Here is a 17,207-nt window from a genome sequence, read left to right on the forward strand (position 1 = left end):
GCTCCAGACTGTTTCCTTTGCAGACCCTGAAGGGGAGCCACTCAGGTCTTCTTCCTCTTTGGGTGGCTCCATGCCAGTGACTAGTGACTGCACCCTCTGTCCTCAGGACTTTTCTGTCCCCTTCTGTCTGATATAAGAACACTCATTGGATTTAGGGTACCCTCTGTGTGCGTGCGTGCACACATGGAGGTCAGAGAACAACCTGTGGGAATTGGTCTCCTTCTTCCACCATGCGGGTCCCAGCGATTTAACTCAGGTTACTAGGCTTAGAGGCAAGTGTCTTTACCTGATGGACCATCTCACTATCCCATAACATCTTTTCATTTTAAGATTTATTTGTTTGTTTATTTGTGTGTATTTACCCACATTTATGTATATGAACCATGTGCATGCAGTACATACTGAGGCCAGAAGAGGGCATCAGATCCTCTGGAACTGGAATTTAGATGGTTGTGTGTTGTGGGTGCTGAAACAGCTCTTAACTGATGAGCCATTTCTCCAGCCCTAAGCCCATACCATCTTAATGATATCTGCAAAACCTCTGTTACCAGGCAGGTCACACACTGCAATTCTGGGTAGACATGAATTGGGGGACACTGTCCATCCTCAGTCACTGGTCATGTCTTCCCCAGGAACACTGGTTCTCTTGGCACAGCTTTCTTGACTGGCAGCTGCCTGTGCCACCCCCCACTTTCCTAGACCTTTCTCTGTGTGTCTCTTGCCAAGGTCCAGTTGCATGATCATGGGGTCCAGGCTGAGCAGTGTACCATGGCAGGTACACTGGGCCTGTGATCTTGAGAGCAGATGCCTTAAGTACAGACAGAGTATCCAGATACCTGAGGAAGGAGCTTGTCCCTAGAGCTGTGAGCCAGCAGCGAGGTTATCAGGAGGATGTGGTGCCCTTGCCCACCTTCAAGGGCAGGCTGGATTGCTTGGTCCAGTGGGTACGCTGTTCTTAGCGAGTGCCCCGGGGGACCATAGGTAGAAGAGCACTCAGCCAGAGCAGACCACAGCCCAGCAGGGCATCATGGGTGCAGAGGGAGGGGCCAGCCACAGGTCTGAAGGATAATCAGATGTGGGGACAAAATTTGGAAAACTTAGAGAACAGGAAAGAAATGAAGAAAAGAAACTACAGGGGTCAGGGGCCAGAGGACAGGAATAACCTCATACCTGAGGCCTGTCAGAGAGCTTGCCTGCATCTTTGGGGGATCCAGCAACACCGCTGAACTGGCAGCGGTGACTAGAGCCAGAGACTAGAGCTAGGGAAGCAGCTAGAGGAAGGGACGGGGAGGGGAAGCCTGGAGCCTCCTGCACAGGTAAGGACTTGAGACAAACAGCTCTTCCTCAGGGAGGAACTAGCAAGTGTCTGGGGATATCTACAGTGTCTGGGGACAGACATATTTGTGGACAAATTGGGAGTACCCCCAGTCTGCGAGAGTCTGGCCAGCACAGGAGACAGACTCCTGGAAGAGCCCAAGAGAGGCCTCTGCTGGGTGAGGCTGTGGGTGACCAGTGGCCATCACTTCTTTGACAGCCTTAAGGCACATGTCTCACAAACAGTGATCTTCCTTAGACGAGGCCACTCAAGAAGCCAGGCTCACTGTCACCTTGTGGGGCCAGGTGTGCAGTCTCCAAGTCAGGACTGTGCCCCTCAGAAGAGGGACGTGGAATTTTATTTGAGCAGGCAACTGTCTGAATAGCAGATAGCCAACCAGAGCTGGTGGCCGCCCAGCCCTCAGGATACTCAGAGAGCAAGGGCTAATGGCCATGCGCTGGGGGCAGAGAAGGAAGTTGGTAACTGGCTGGACAGGCTGAGTCCTGAAGGTTCCTCAGGGCATGGTACAGGACCCAGATGTGGCTGAGCGGCCATCAGTTTGGAGAGAGTTATATAACAGGTTCAGATCCCCACATAGCTGCCAGCCGTCAGGCCCAGGCCCTGCCTTGACTTCCCCTGACCACACTGTGGCTAGGATCCTATCTATCACTCACCACTAACATTATCTTCCTAAAGATGCCATCACTCTGGTTGGCCTTATTCCCAACCATCTGTATGCAAGACAGCTTAGCTGGGATGCTCAGGAATCTGGAACACTCAGAGAACTCGTAAAACTCAGAGCAGCTAAGCCCAGGGAAGACGGTTGTCTTTAACCTCTGTCCATGACATACAAGGGGCTGTGATTAGATCTTCCTGGAGGGCCAGGCACAGCCCATCCTTCTTCCTGCCTGTTTGTTCCTCTCCATATATATTTGTCTGTGTCCACTAGAAAGCATTTGGCTATAACAAATCTCACGCGATGAGCCTGCAACCTCGGTGGTCAGTCTGGAAGTGGCCAAAACCAGTATTTGTTCCATGGGTCAGTTGCTACCCGCCAGTCTCTTGGCTCTTTATTCGTGGTTGCAAAGTGGCTGCTAGCGCTCCCGTTTTCACACCGCCATAACACATCTCTGCAGGGATGCTGGGGAAGGTGGTGCTTCTCCAGTGTCCCAAGTCATTGAAGAATTCCCAGAGACCCTGGTAGATTTGTTCTCTAATCTCATTGGCTAAAACCATGTCCTATAGCTGCAGCTGTTCATGGTTCATGCCGCAGGGGAGAGTGGGAAAGCAGGTGGCTAGCTTTTTCAGAGTCTGTGGAAGGACGTAAACCAAGGAATGGAATAGAGACTGTGCTGGAAGCTGGATGTGAGGGAGGAATGAGATGAGGCTTGGCCTCAGCGCTGCAGGCACCAGCGTCACTTGAGGGCCGTCCAAAGAGCCTCCTAGGCATGACGACTGTTTGAAATGGGCTTTAAGGGGCGAATACGAGTTGAACAGCTAGAGTTAGCAAGCAGGAAAAGCACTCCAGGCAGGAGCCAGAATACAGCTGGCTGGAATACAGCTCAGTGGTAAAGGGCTGGCCTAGCATGTGTGAAGCCCTGGGTTCAGTTCCCTGCACATAGAAGTGTGGGTGTAAGAAAGGCTCTCCATTCAGACATTATCCTGGGGTGCCCCTGGTTGAATCTCTCACACTTGACATCAGCTGTGTGCTTGTTTCTGTGTGGAACCCTCATTTCTCCTCTCATTGGCCAGCCCATGGGATCGGGGTGCCACCTCCTTTGGGGCTTTTCTTTTAGGCTTTGGACATGATCTACTGACAGAGTATCAGAGCATCCGAGATGCTATGTGGCGGCTCAGCCACTTCTCAGCTGAGCTGCTGGAGCCAGCTCTGTCATCGGGGGTGGGGGGGGAGTTGTGAGCATTCAGGACCCTCTAGCTGGGCAGCATCCAGGTCACGGAACACTGCCTCCTGCCCGCGCCCCCACCCCCAGCTGGACTCCATCTCCGGGTATGTTCCTTCTCTGTCTCCATGCCTTTGATCCTCTGGTCTATAAAGAGCCACTATCTATCATGGTGATTCACATCTGTACTCAGAAAGCTGAGGCAGGAGGATTGCTATAAGTGTGAGGCCAGCCTGAGCTACATGGTAAGTTCCAGGCCATTGGGCTTATATGGTGAGATTGTGCTTCCAATAAGACCAAAGAAGGAAAGTCACTTTCTCTTAGGGAAACCGGAAGCTCAGTCTGTTCCGCTGAGAGCATTCGGAGCCCATGAACACAGTCATTATGATAATTGGCATATTAATTTCCACTTGATAATTATTGCTCAGGAAGGCCGAGTCCAGGCAGCCCTCAACTGTGAGTCAAGCTCGGGGAGGGCGAGAGGGCACTTTGCTTTGTGCAGAGGGCTCTCCATCCCAGCCTCCAGACCTTTCCAGGCAAGACACGGGTGATCTGGTTTCTCCACATAGCTCCCTGGCATATTAATCCAGGCACACCTGTACCGGCAGTGTCACAGCTTCTGAGGAAAATGAAGTCTTCTCATAGCTTCTGCTGTAGGCAGGGCCATATCACATAGGTGTGGTATTTGTGTCTCTCCTACATCCTGACAGATTACTGAAGACATGGCCTGAGAAAACCCAGCCCAAGGCCCACTGTATGTTTGTCAATAAAACTTTATTGGAACAAAACAGAACCCATGTTTTCTCTTGTTAGCAGGACTGCTTCAGAATCACACTGGGTCTTTATAGGAAAAGCCATCAGCCACTGATCTGGAATATGGAGATCTTAAAGTGCTTCCTCTGCCTGGGGGTGGTGGCAGCTCTGGGGCCTTCAAGGAGTTCAAGGCCAGACTCACCTGTACAGTGAGGCTGCCCCAAGCTACATGAGGCCCTGTGTAAAATAAATAAATAATAAAAAAGCCCAAATAAGTAGAGCCAGGAATGTGGCTCAAAGTGCTGGACTGACATGGAGAAAGCCTTGGGTTCAATCTCCTGCACCTCAAAAATCAGGTGTGATGATGCATGCCTAAAATCTCAGCACTGGGAAGGTGGAGGCAGGAGGGCCAGGAGTTCAAGGCCAGCCTCGGCTACATAGTAAGTTTGAGGCCAGTGTCAATTAATAGAGACCCTGTTTCTATAAAAGGAGAGAAAGAAGGAGGGCAGCAGAAAGGACAGGCTCCATCTCAATGCCTCTAGGACTCCTAACTACTTTTGTAAGCACCACTATGGTGATGGTGTCCTCTTTCTGAGCGCCAGCACCTGGGGAGGAGCTAAAGGGATTCCACCCACAGTGAACCCCACAGGCTTCCTGTGGCCCCACCAGATGACAGTGCTGCTATGGAGTTCTTTTCAGTTCTGTGTTGAGGCGCATCCACGGAGCTTGGTATAGCATGGCTGTGCAGGCTGGTGGCCTGTGCCAGGCAGCCTACGTGTGCCAGAGGCAACCCTGTCCCCATGTGGGCAAACACAGTACCATGTTCACACCTCAGAGCTTGCTTATGGAAGAACACGGTCTGACGCTGTGGTGCTCCCAAGCAGACGGAGCGGGCAACAGCAGGTGGGCATGGGGCCAGCTGTGATTCGGTCTTGTGACTTGGACCTAACCTGGGCTTCTCAAGGCATTCAGGGTGGGTAAGCCTTGTGGGGCCTCCTCACTAGGATCTGGGGTTCCAACAGACAGTCACACGTTTTTAATTGACATTTATTGTATTTATTTGTGTATGGGAGTCCACATTCCAAGGCATTCTTGTGGAGGTAGGAAGACAACATGCGGGAGGCAGTTCTCTCCTTCCACGTGTGGGTCCTAGGGATCAATCAGGTTGGCAGGCTCAGTAGCAAGTGCCTTCACCTGCTGAGCTGTCTCACCGATTCCAGTGGTTTACACCGAGGGTGGCCCCTACTTCACCCCACAGACCAGAGTTGGGGGCTAGCCATATAAGAAGAGCCAGTGCCTATTTCCTGGCCTGTTTGTGTGGTCCTTTTGGGCTAGCTTAGAGACAGACAGATGGGGCAGGCCTGATCTGTCGTTCTAATTAGTAGATGGAGGGAAAGGCACAAACAGACCTGCTCTCAGCAAAATACCAGGCAGCTGGGCTGCCCTGTGGTGACTCTAAAGAATGTTCCACACAGCGTGGAGGCTGGGGTTCCAGAGCAGACTTGGCCTGGATGCTCTCCCAGTCTGGAGGCTCCCCAGGCCACAAAATCAGGTGCCATAGGGAGCAGGGTTTGCACTGGAGCCCAGACTGACCTCCTGCAGGAGTAACCTGGGAGGGAGCCACTCCTGATTCTAAAAATGAAAGTCCCATGTCCCATCAGAACAGGGCAGGGAGCTTACCCATGCCTCACTGGCTACACTAAGATGTCACTCAGGGAACCAGTAGCTACTGAGACCCTCTGGTCAGTGGATGACCATGTGTGGGCATTCTGCCCAGAACAGGCTGCTCAATCCTGCCAGGGCCAGCATCCATAAGGCACCCCAGTCACTGAAGGACCTATGTTATGACAACAATCTGGCTCCCGAAGTTCGTGGCAGCTTTGAGCAGAGAGCATGGGCCATGCCAAGACACCGTGGTTCATGAGTGGGACCTACCCACAGAAGGGGAGATGGCAGCCCGGCTGGAGTACAGGGAGTTGAGAGGGGCGGGGGCCTGATCATGGTGGAGATTTTAGATATTATTCCCAATATGATGAAGTTCTGCAGAAGGAGTACTTTAAATGGGAAAGGTAATACTGTCTGATTTAAGGTGAGGGGGGTGTGTGTGTGTGTGTGTGTGTGTGTGTGTGTGTATACATACATGCATACATACAATGAAGAGTGAATTTAGGGGAGACCCAGCATCAGGTCTCTATGGGCCTTTGCAGGACTTGGAAGGGAATCTTGAGAAAACACACAAGTATTTTCTCTGTCTTGGTCTCCTGAGCCATGCTGTCTCAGGGTCAGAGTGGAGCGCCTGCGGGGTAGTTCCTGGAGAATGGCACCTAAATGGTCTCCATTCTCCCTGGCACTTACTCTGTCTCCTCAGTTGTTAGCTTGAATCAGCTTCTCCCAGAGTGCTGTGGGCCACCCTACCTCTTGCCTTTCTGGAGATGTCCAGCTGGGCTCATGGAGGGAAACCTCAGGCCACAGGGGCAAGATCCTAGGTTCCTGAAAGCTCCAGAATAAAGGAGGCTGCTGTCCCTCCCTCATGGGTCCCTGACCCTCATCTGCCCCCTCAGTGGGAACACCTTGTGTCTAGCCTACAGGTATGTCCTATCACATGCTCTAAGCAGAGCATCTAAGACTCTCCTGCTAACAGCCACATGAGGGCGGGGTGCACACGGCAATATCTGTTTGTGTGTTACATTCCCAGAATGCAGCAGGCTTCCAGGTCCTGCTCTGTGCCTGACCCCTCTCAAATAAACGTTTCCTCATCAGCCTGGGTGGGTTAAAGCTGCGGCCAACACCAACATTACAAGTGAGGATGGCAAAGCCAGCAAGGGGACTCTTTCTAAGGACCCTGTGTGGGTTCAGGACACTGGGACGCATCCCACCTGGGTTCTGGGTCCCCCTTCCCTTCTCTGTGCATGGTTCCCTCATTTTAGCCGGGAGCGGCTGTCATTGTCATCAAGTCAAGGTGCATTTGGAACCATCTTCCTGAAGTGTGCTTGGCAGGTAGCACACCGGATGGTGCTTAGGCAACACTCGCGGGTGACTTATTGAAAGGTAATGAGACGATTTAATTCGAATCGAGTTCTCTGCTCATGGTTGTTGCCATCAGGAAGAAGTTGTATTGCTTATCACGTTAGCAACGAGGAAGGAGATGGCTGTAATAAACACCGGCAGGACGTTTTCATAATGGCCCATCTGAGAAATGGCATAGGCAAGTGTGCGTCTGAGGAGCGTGTGTGCGGTTTCCATGGGAAGGGGTGGAGCCTCCATTCATCCAGAGAAAGAGTGGCTCCCAGGAGCCAGGAGGAGTGCAGCCCATGTCTGTCTCCATCACTTACCCACAGGTGACACAACTCTGGTTCCCAGTAACATCCTTAGTTGACTGTCACTGAAAGCCCAAGTGGATCCGGCATGAGACTTAGTGGCCCAGAAGCAAGATAGTCTTACCAATCCTGCTCCAATCAGGAAGCAGGATGTTAGAGGACGGTACCATATGTGGATAAAGCCAAGAGGATCCCCATTTTGGTGGCAAGTGGACAAATGATGAGAAACCCCTCCTGTCCACCTGCAGGTTTCCAAGCCTTCCTCTGGACCGGCTGTCCTTCCCCTGGCCCACCCACAGATAGGCCCTCTGTGCCATCTACAGCCAGCTCTACCTCCGTGAGCTGGGCCGACTGCCCGCACCAGCAGCATGAGGGCCTAGCTGGCAGCTCCACAGACTGAGCCGGGACACCTGTTAAGTCCTGGCCGGTGCCCCAGCACCTCCCTACCCCCCACAGAGGAGCTGACCTCATCCTGCATGGCCCCATCCTTCCTGATTGGCAGAATCCAGAAATTTCTAGGGCATCTGCCGTCACTGCTGCTCCCTGGAGACACGTCTTTCTAATAGTGCCCCAGTTCCTGCACAGCCCGGCCCTGAGATGAAGTCACAGGAGCAATGGGGATGCCCCCTCAGCCTTCCACTCCCTGTCCTGCAAGTGCTTCAGAAAGATGATCTTGGATTTCCATCGCATGCCCCTTGACAGAGAGCAGACCCGCCTCCCCATGGCCCACCCCACTGCTAGTGAATGTTCCCAGCATGCCCACGGCCTTCACTTGGCCATTGGAATTGTCTAAAATAAATTTTCCCTGAACCCATTCAGCTGAGTCACTGTGGCCACTGCCTGGCGGTGCCTGCACACACTTCTTAGCAACCAACAGCACTTGAGGATTCTCCTGAGGTGAGAAAAATCTAGCTTACAAGTGATTTTCACACCTGAAGGAATGATGTTTACAGATACCAGATTTAACAGGAAATGGAGTTGACCCCGGGTGAGATTCCAGAGACAATTCATCTAAAGGCGGGCTGCTATGTTGCTGCTTACACCCCGTGCATTTGAGAGGCACCAAACTTATTTCCCAGCTTGCAAATAGGCTTGGGAGTTGAAGCCAAAGCCTGGGGACAAATGGAGTCCCCACTTATCTGCATGACTGTGGATACCGCTGTCACTTCCTGATGGTAGCCTCCACAGCTGCATAGGCTCAGCTGGCCAGAATTCACCCCAGCAGGGTCTGTGAAGTCCCTTTCTGCAGGCCTCTGTCTGCACCAGTGCTGGGTGGCTTCCTGATGTCTGGGTCCCTGTAACACCCAGCTCTTGTATGGAACCTTCCTGGCTTCAGCTTCCACTGTGGCTCCTTGAAGAGCCATAGATCTGTGTCTTCTATCACACCATGGGCCACTCCCAACACACAAAAGAGCATCTGTAGCCTCCAGGGAGCAGGATTGGGCCCAGGGAGAGTTGTTCAGGAAAGAGTAGCCAGCTTTCACCCCAAGACTAAATTCCAGCCACTGTGTGTGTCCACCTCACTGAAGGAAAGGAATGGCTCAGGTGCTTATCTGTCATCTCGGCCTTCCTGGATGACAGGAGGGGCCAGCTGGAGCTGTCACAGATTCGAGGTCTTGCTGCACAGGTGCCAGCTCTAGCTATGTGCGTGAAGGTGGAGCCCAGCCTCCCTGGACATCAGGCTGGGATCCCTGCTCTGCAGCCTCCCTCATGCCTCACCACAGCCGTCCACGCCTGTGCATGCTGTGCCTGTCTTCTCTACGGGGAGGATCATCTTGAACCTCACAGCCCCAACTCCTCTGTTGTCAGCTGGGCAGTTTTCTGTGACCACCACGTCTGTTTGTCTTCCTAACTCCACCAGCCAGATCCAGAGATCACAGGCATGGGTAGCCCTGCCCCTGCTTCCAGCTCCCCGGAAAGAGAGGGTTCCTGGCCTCTTACTGGCCCCTCTTGTTTGACTGTGATTCTTTTCTGGTTCTTGGATAATGGTTACATCCTTCCAGACCCCACTCAGCTTTTGTGGCTTCTTCCTAAGGTCTTTGAGCCTCTAGCTCACTCTGCTCCTTTCTGGTAAGGATACAGGTATTGGTCTCATGGGCTCCTAAGTCCAGAGTGCCCATCTCTAGAAACACCCTGCTTCCAAGGAGCCAGGGATCAGGTTAGGGTGTCCGTGTGTGGGGATGTGCCATCCAACACACTTATACTCTATGTCTCCGTAGGTCCAGACTGAGCCTAGTCTATTCCCTCCAAGATGCCAAGCACTCAGTAGGCCATCAGCTGACACTTAGTTCACTACAAATGTCTGAGTTAATATACTATTTTGTGGCAGCTTCACATGGGGCCCCAGCTACCTCTGGCCCAAGGCTAGAATCCTTTTGCAGATGATCAAAGAAAAACCAAAACAACTTGATTGACAAGGTTGTTATTGCCACAAGAACCCCGAGTGGCCCAAGTCCACATCTACAACCCCGTGTTCAGGATCAATCTGCCCAAGGTGGTCCTGTCCCTAAAAGACTGGCTTACAATTATATGGGACACCTCTTGTTTAGTTTCCTCAGCCAAGGCCTGGCTGTCCATGGCTCCAAGTTTGCCCTACTGTAGGAACAGTTGCACTGCAAGGAGTTATGTGGGTGCCTGCAGCCTTTCCTGGCCTAGAGTGCTGCCCCACAAGAAGAAGATGTCCCTCAGGCCCCTCTAAACACTTGGAAACCAGAAAATTAATATTGTCAACTTGATGGGGTCTAGAACCACTTAGGAGACAAGCCTCTGGGTATGCCTGTGGAAGTTTCTAGACTGGCTTCACTGAGGGAAGACCCATCCTGAATGTGGGGGGGGGCACCATCCCATGGGCTGGGGTCCCAGACTGGATAAAAAGGAGGAAGCAAGCTGAGCACCAAAATTCATCCCTCTATGGTTCCTTACTGTGGGTGCAATGTGACCGGCCACCTCATGCCTCCTTGCCTTCCCAACCATGAGGGACAACACTCTCAAACCATGAGCTGAGTGAACCCATCCCTCCTTGAATGGCTTATGTCGAGTGTTTTGTCACAGAGACAGGAAAATGCCACACCAGGTATGATGGCTCCCGTCTCTAATCCCAGCAACCCAGAAGACTGAAACAGGGGATCACCAGGAGTACAAGGCCAGCCTGGGCTACAAAGTGAAGCCTTTTCTTCAAAAACTAAACAGTAAATAAATGCCACTCTGGTTGGCCACATGGAGTCCTACAAGGTGGACCTCATAAACCCCTTCAGGCATGCCATGTCGGGGAGGTCCTTCAATCCACTCTGTGGCAGACCTCAGTCCCCACAAAACTCCACATGCACTTGGTCAGTTGACCCAAGGTGGATCTTGGGGATGAGAGCAAACATGGCTGCCTTCTGCATGTGGTTCCTAGAGGTCAATGTGTTTCTTGTATAAACAGCACTTTCATTCTCCATGGCAACTGATGGACCAGCTCCTACCTTAATGTGAACTAGGAAAGGAACCTGGCCCCTTCTTAAGTTTCTTCCATATGTCCACAAGGCCGTGATGCACCCATGACCACATATATATGAATTGTGGGCAGTGTTCTCTGACATGTACCATACACAACCCCTGCAGCTGTATGTAGCAAAGTACCCATGTATGTGCCCACTCTTACCCCATATCACACCTGCTGAAGGCAACTGTTGACACAGGAGGGTACATGTGGGGTAGAACGTTAGAACTCCCCTTCCCTGTGCAGAACACAAATCTAGAGAGCATGCTGCTGGCTTGTATTTGTGTCCAGTCAACAAACACTGGGATTTTTAAAGTAGGAAATTTGGGGATCCTTGTTTCCTGGGAATCCACAGTGGATGCTTTAGGCACCTGGTCAGTGATGGGTAAGGGAACAGGGCTCCAGCAGAAGCCTGAGCGGAGTCACCCAGGAGCAGTGTGCAGAGTGTGGGGAGCTTCAGATATGTCCGAGTGAAATGTGGGCAGTGTCTTTGGGTTGCCTCTGGAGGGTAGATCTTCTGGGGCAGTGTGAGCTCTGCTTCTGGGAAAGCACCAGCAGTAGCCAGCGAGGCTGAGTTGTGCTTACCCAACTTACTCATGCAGGAGGAAGGGGCTGCCGAGCTAGTCCAGGGCAGCCTTTCCCTCTGCAGTCATCCCTAGCATCTCCCACCCAGCTCCCCTCTGCCGCGTGTTGCACCCCTGCCTCAGCTTCTGCCAGCCCCTGAGCATTTGGGGTGATCTGTAAGCAGCTCGCGTCTCATAGGAGATTGAGCCCCTTAGGGAGAAGGGGGCATTGGCCCAGGAGGGTACACGGAATCTTGAGGGCAGGGTTGCCAGCACTGGATCTGCCCACAGTGGTGTGTCTGTCAGTGGGAACTCACTTTCCACTCCTAAGGTTTACCCACCGTCTTCAGGCTGGTAGATGTCTGAATTTAGGGTTTAGGCCCAAGGTCTTTTGGTGGGTAAGGGCGGTGGGTGCATGGTGGGCCTCAGCTCCTAAGAAGCATCACTGAGAGGAGGAACTGGAAGCAGTTTTCCAGGAATGAGAGGCTGGGGGTGGGGGGGTTCTTTCTGTACACATAGGGCTGTCACAGCAGAAACCAGCCAGGAAGGTCTTAAAAGATCAGACTCTGGGAGAAGGCTCTGGCCTGGGGTTGCAGAAGAAGCCTCTAACAGTGACTCTTTCAAACTGAAAGTAATCCCTGTGTGTTACAGCTGACTGCCCACCAGGGGCCACCCTGACAGTGCAGGGTCTCAAGGGGTATTCAGCCCCCTCTTTCTGCCCCCCTCCACAGCCATACCTGTGGTTGTCATTCTCATTCTATAGAGTAAGATCAGAGGCATAGAAGGTCAGGATGACCTTGGGCTCAGAGTCACACTTCACTTTGAAACAGGCTCAGTGACACTCCTGCCCCTCCAAGCAGTCAGGGGACAGCCAGTGTCCAGACAGCACCACTGCTCTGAGCAGGTCCCTGTGGCTGTGGTGTGAGGAAGTGTCTGGGTGCATTCAGGTTCTGCTGGCTGATGAAATGCATTCTGGGAGCCTTCCATGACTTCTGTCCTGAGCCAGGCCAAAGCCAGTGCTGCTGGTCCCCTGGACACAGGGGACCATGCTGACATCGTCTCTGAGACCCTCAAGTTAGGGCAACCAGCCCTCGGCTGCTAATGTACATGGAGAGAAGGGGGGCTGTGCTGAGCAGCAGAAGCTCAGAAACATTCTCGTGGCTAAGAAGGTGCATAAAGGGACCACAAGGTTTCTACTGTCTGGCTCCAAGGCAGGTGGCTTTCCTTTGGGAAGTTGGAGGAGAAAGGGGTCTCCAGTAAGAGTCCTGAGTCTATATTCCAGAAATTGAGGGCAGGCACAAAAGTGGGAAGATGGAAGGGTCCGGCATAAGCTTGCTTCACCCGGTGTCTTGTAAGGTCCCTGAATCCACAGCCACCAGTCCCTCCCCACCCCAGCTCTCCTCCCAAGCAGTCATGTGATAGCAGGAACTGGCTACTAGCCAGGCCCTCTCCAGTTACTGACTGTACTTGAAAGGGGTTCCCTGGGGCCTTGTCACTAAGCCACACTATCACAGGTACTGTGGCATCCAACCACAGCAGCCCCAAGTGACTGTGGGCTGTGCTACAGCCTGTCGATAGGGGAAGCAGAGGCCACAGGGCCTGTTGCTTCTGCAGGCCAGCCTAGTGGTTCACCCATGGGTTCTCCTCACCCCAGTGGGACCTGGTGCCGCAGGAGCCTTTGAGAACTGAGTATAAGAGGTCTCATACACCTGTGCCCATGACCTAGGAGGCTGGCGGCATGTCTCAGCAAACAGAGCAAGGTTTGAGGTCAGCTTCTCAGATACCTTCTCAGACTTCTATGGCTAGTAATCCTGCCTAGACTGTTGTGCTCACAGCCTGGGTCACTGCCCAGCCTATGTTGCCTTCCCCATAGCCGATGCCCAGAACACAGAGCACGGGGGTGGGAGGGGGCATTACTTAGTATGACCCTGTGAGGAGTGACTACGGGGTCCCCAACATCATCAGTCTCACCTGCCCAATGGGAACGGTGAAAAAAGTCACTGCTCTTTCCTCACCTGCTACCAGGAGTGTCTAACTGGCAGACCACTGGCCACATGTACCCAAGGCAGCTTTAACAGGGCCAACCCAAAATGATAAAACTGCTCAAACATTCTAAGATTCTATTGTCTTATTTTTTTTTCCTTGCAACTTTACATGGTTAAGTATGAACTTTATAGCTGGAAATGTCAGCCTAGTGTCGCAATGACAGAAGGTTGGACTGGCCTTCTAGGCTGGTTAGATGGGGCTGCATGGCTCCTCCAGCTCCAGGGTGCCGGGTCCTAGTCGGCTGCTGCCTGCAGGCCAGACTCTAAATCCTGTGCTTTCTGTAGACCCCAAGCCGCCAAAGAGAACTGTCACCACTGTAGGACTGGGAGCCCATAGCTGCTCCTCACTCCCTGCTTCCTCTGTACCCCAGGGCTCTGCTACTCCCTCCGTTGGGGTTTCTGGCCACCGTGTCCTCTGTGCTCACACCTCCCACTGGGACTTGAGAAAAGAAAACCCTCTCCCTCCTTCTCCAGGTCCCAACCCCCAGACTTCCTGCCTTCTGACTTACTTCCGGGGGGCGGGGGCAATGGCTGAATCTGAGATGCAGACAGCCCTGTCTCCTGCCCTTCCGCACCCACCAAAAAGGCCAAAGAGGGCCACAGTTGGTGACTCTCGAGTCAGTAGGCAGCATCTTCCTTCCTGTATGCCCTGCGCGCACCTCCAGGTGGACAGCTGGAGTTCTGTTAATGTTGGTGATAGGCGGCTTTAGCCGCAACAGCAAAGTTGAGGTTTTTCAGTCTGTTTCCTTTAAAAATGGAAATGCTCTACAAAGAGGTGAACCCTGTGGTTCTCAGTCCTCCTGCAATGGGGACACTGCCGGCCTCTCAGTCCTCAGCAAGGCATCTTCCTCGGGAGGGAGCCGCTGCCTTTCTTGGCTCTGGTGGGACTGAAATGGCCTGAGCCCCTCACTCTCTCACCGGTGCCTCAGCCTTGGCCTCTGTGGCCCAGAGAGACACAGAGCTGGCAGCTCCCCCTCCCGCCGGCCACCAGCCCAGCCTGCGGATCCTCTGCGCGCGGGATGACGCCCAGGCAGCCGCGCCGGTCGCACTGTGGGCTCATCAGATGACTGTGGGGGCTCCTGCTGCACACCACATTCCCTAGGACGGGGGAGAGGGAGGGAGGGGGCGCTGGCTGCAAAGCACAGGTCTCTGCGTCCCCAGTGCCTGCTGCTGGCTCGTGCACAGAACAAGCGGAAAGAACCTGATCTCCTCTTTAAGCCCCTTCAAGAAATAGCAAAGCAAAGCAGCTCTCTTGGTTATTCCTCCGGCTGATTTCCTCTGCTTCCCTGGAAGATGCGTCTGGCCGAGACAGGCCTGGGGACCTCCTTCACCACGCTACTGCCTCTGCCGCCACTACCACCACCCGGGCCACTTACTTTCTTTGCTCTGGGCGGTGGCATCCTGGCCAACCCCCAGGTCCCTTAAGCTGGGCCCCCTGCTCCCTGGCGGCCTGGGCAGCCCCTCTAGCATCCATGACTCCTTCCCCCGGCTGGCTCCTGCGCCCGCCGCCCCCCTCCACATCCCACTGTGCCCCGCTCGCCCATCCTGCTACCCCCCCACCCCCAGCTCCTCCTGCACCGAGCTGCTGCCCAGGCTCCTCCATGCTGCCTGGATCCGAGCTGGGTGATTAATTGGCTGTGATGATGAGCATTCCCGGCGGTGGAGCAGCCACCGTGATGATGACCGGTTACAATAATGGTCGCTATCCCCGGAATTCTCTCTACAGTGACTGCATTATTGAGGACAAGACGGTGGTCCTGCAGAAGAAAGACAACGAGGGCTTTGGATTCGTGCTCCGAGGGGCAAAAGGTAAGCGTTCTGGGATCCCCTCTCGTGTGTGTGTGTGTGTGTGTGTGTGTGTGTGTGTGTGTGTGTGTGTAATACACATGCTTGTATGATGAACCTTCCTTAGCTTGGAAATAAGCATGAAACAAGCATTTTCCTGGGGGCACTTGGTTGCTAGACAACGATGCTCTTTAACATTCTGCCTTCCTCCGAAAACATCGAGGCTTCCTGCAGGCATTGTTTTTAATTTTCCATCTACAGTGCTGCTCCAAATGAGCTGCTCTCTCTCCTTCCCTCCCCCCCCCCTTTTCTCTCAGTCCTGGGGAGACCCTGCAGCTTGGGCTTCAGTTCAGTCACAGTGCGCCAGCTCTCAAAGCTCCTGATCTCAGATATCCAGAATGGCCCAGCCCAAGTTTGAGGTACCCGGAAGCTGGCCTGTGCTGGGGACGGGTTTCAGCTCCACGGATGGCAGGTGTCCAGATACTCACCTCTAAGGTGACTTTGCAAAGGCAAGGAGAATAGAAGGTCCCCTCTGCCACAAACTAAGCTGGTAGTGCTCACACCCTGTGGCCTGGGAAGGGGAGGCTCTGGGTCACAGCCCAAAGCAGTGCCCCATGCTCACCCCTAGTGTGGGGCTTCCCTTCCTAACTACAGCAAAATGGCATCAGCCCTCCCAAGAAGAGGCATCTTCCTGAGGCAGGTGGGGGGGTCATCCATGTGGCAGTTGTACCTGTGCGGGAGGCCTCCTTCCCTGACTCGCCTGCCCACCTGTCATAGGCTCTGGCCGCCCACGGCAATCCATCCAAAAAGAGAAGAGCAGAGCCTTCTCCACCCCCAGGGTGCAGGTCCATGCCTGTGTGGTGTGCCTTCCCCTCCCCCAATTCGGGCTTCACACCTTCCCACCCATCCACCCCCGGCCTCTCAGGAGGACGGAGAAAGTCCCTCAGCAGCCCCGTGGGCCCCAGAAGCCCAGCCTTGCTCTGCTGAGAGGCACGCTGGTCATGTGATGGTCACAGAAAGCCAGGTCCCCCCTGGAGAGACTTCAGAGCATGTTCCAAATCAGCAGCCACCCACTGGGTCAACACTGTGCTCTGTCCCTATTCCAAGTTGAATCCCCTGGGTTGCGAGTCTGTATAGCTGTGAAATTGGCAGCCGATTTCAGTATGGTCTTTCCCTAGCTCTGTGTGGTAGAGGAAGGAACTTTTCCATTTTTAGAACTGAAAATGTTTAGTCATTGATACTTTTTAAAAAAATGACAGACGTGTAGACATGTACCGCAGAGTACTTTATCCCATGATTTCGGCAGAGAGGCTAAGAGGCATGATGGGGTACTGGCATGCACCCCGCTCTGTGGCTTACATTAGCACGGATGTGCATGTGAGTAATGAGCCCCTCCCTCTCTGGGGAGAGCTAGCCAGGACCACTGCTTCCCAATGGGGGATGTAGTGGCTGTCTTCCTCCCAGGGTCCCATGGCCAGTGGGATGACTAACTCGGAAAACATCCCCCAGACTCACAATGCAGAACTTCTTTCTCTTCCTAGCTGATACCCCCATTGAAGAGTTTACACCGACACCGGCATTTCCAGCCCTGCAGTACCTGGAGTCCGTGGATGAAGGTGGGGTTGCGTGGCAAGCCGGACTAAGGACCGGGGACTTCTTGATTGAGGTAGGGCACAGGTGTTTGTATCGTGCTGCTTGGGGAGAGCGCCGACTCTCACGTGGGAGAGGGTTGTGTTTCTGAGCACAACCACTAGGATGGTGGATGACTTAGGCCGCGTGGCTTGTGTTTCCCGAGTGTCCTCACCCCTGCTGTTTCCTCTGTCCCTGATGTTGAGTGTCAACTTCATAGTTCTTTGAGAGGATAAAGCATACACGGAACTTGGCCATGGGTCTTCAAGAGGAAGATGGAGACATCTTTATGATGCTGGGGCCACACAGATCTTTGGGTGGTTTGCCCGCTCCTGCATCCTAAGGGCACGTCACCAAGCCTTCTTGTGGTATTGGCTAGCATGAGGTGTGTTGCGGGTAACTAAGAGTTGGTTGGTCT

General features: G+C 53.4%; 1 protein-coding gene across 2 annotated transcripts in view; it reads left to right on the forward strand.

The window, feature by feature from the left end:
• Positions 1-17,207, forward strand: part of Shank2 (SH3 and multiple ankyrin repeat domains 2) — a 445,228-nt gene that overhangs the window by 299,337 nt on the left and 128,684 nt on the right. For both annotated transcript variants that reach the window (XM_005351593.3, XM_005351595.2), the window contains 2 exons: positions 15,102-15,184; positions 16,702-16,826. In XM_005351593.3, the coding sequence (XP_005351650.1) occupies positions 15,102-15,184; positions 16,702-16,826 (208 nt within the window). The remainder of the gene's footprint in view (positions 1-15,101; positions 15,185-16,701; positions 16,827-17,207) is intronic.

This window comes from Microtus ochrogaster, chromosome 8, assembly GCF_000317375.1.
Source record: "Microtus ochrogaster isolate Prairie Vole_2 chromosome 8, MicOch1.0, whole genome shotgun sequence".
Classification (NCBI taxonomy): Eukaryota; Metazoa; Chordata; class Mammalia; order Rodentia; family Cricetidae; genus Microtus; species Microtus ochrogaster.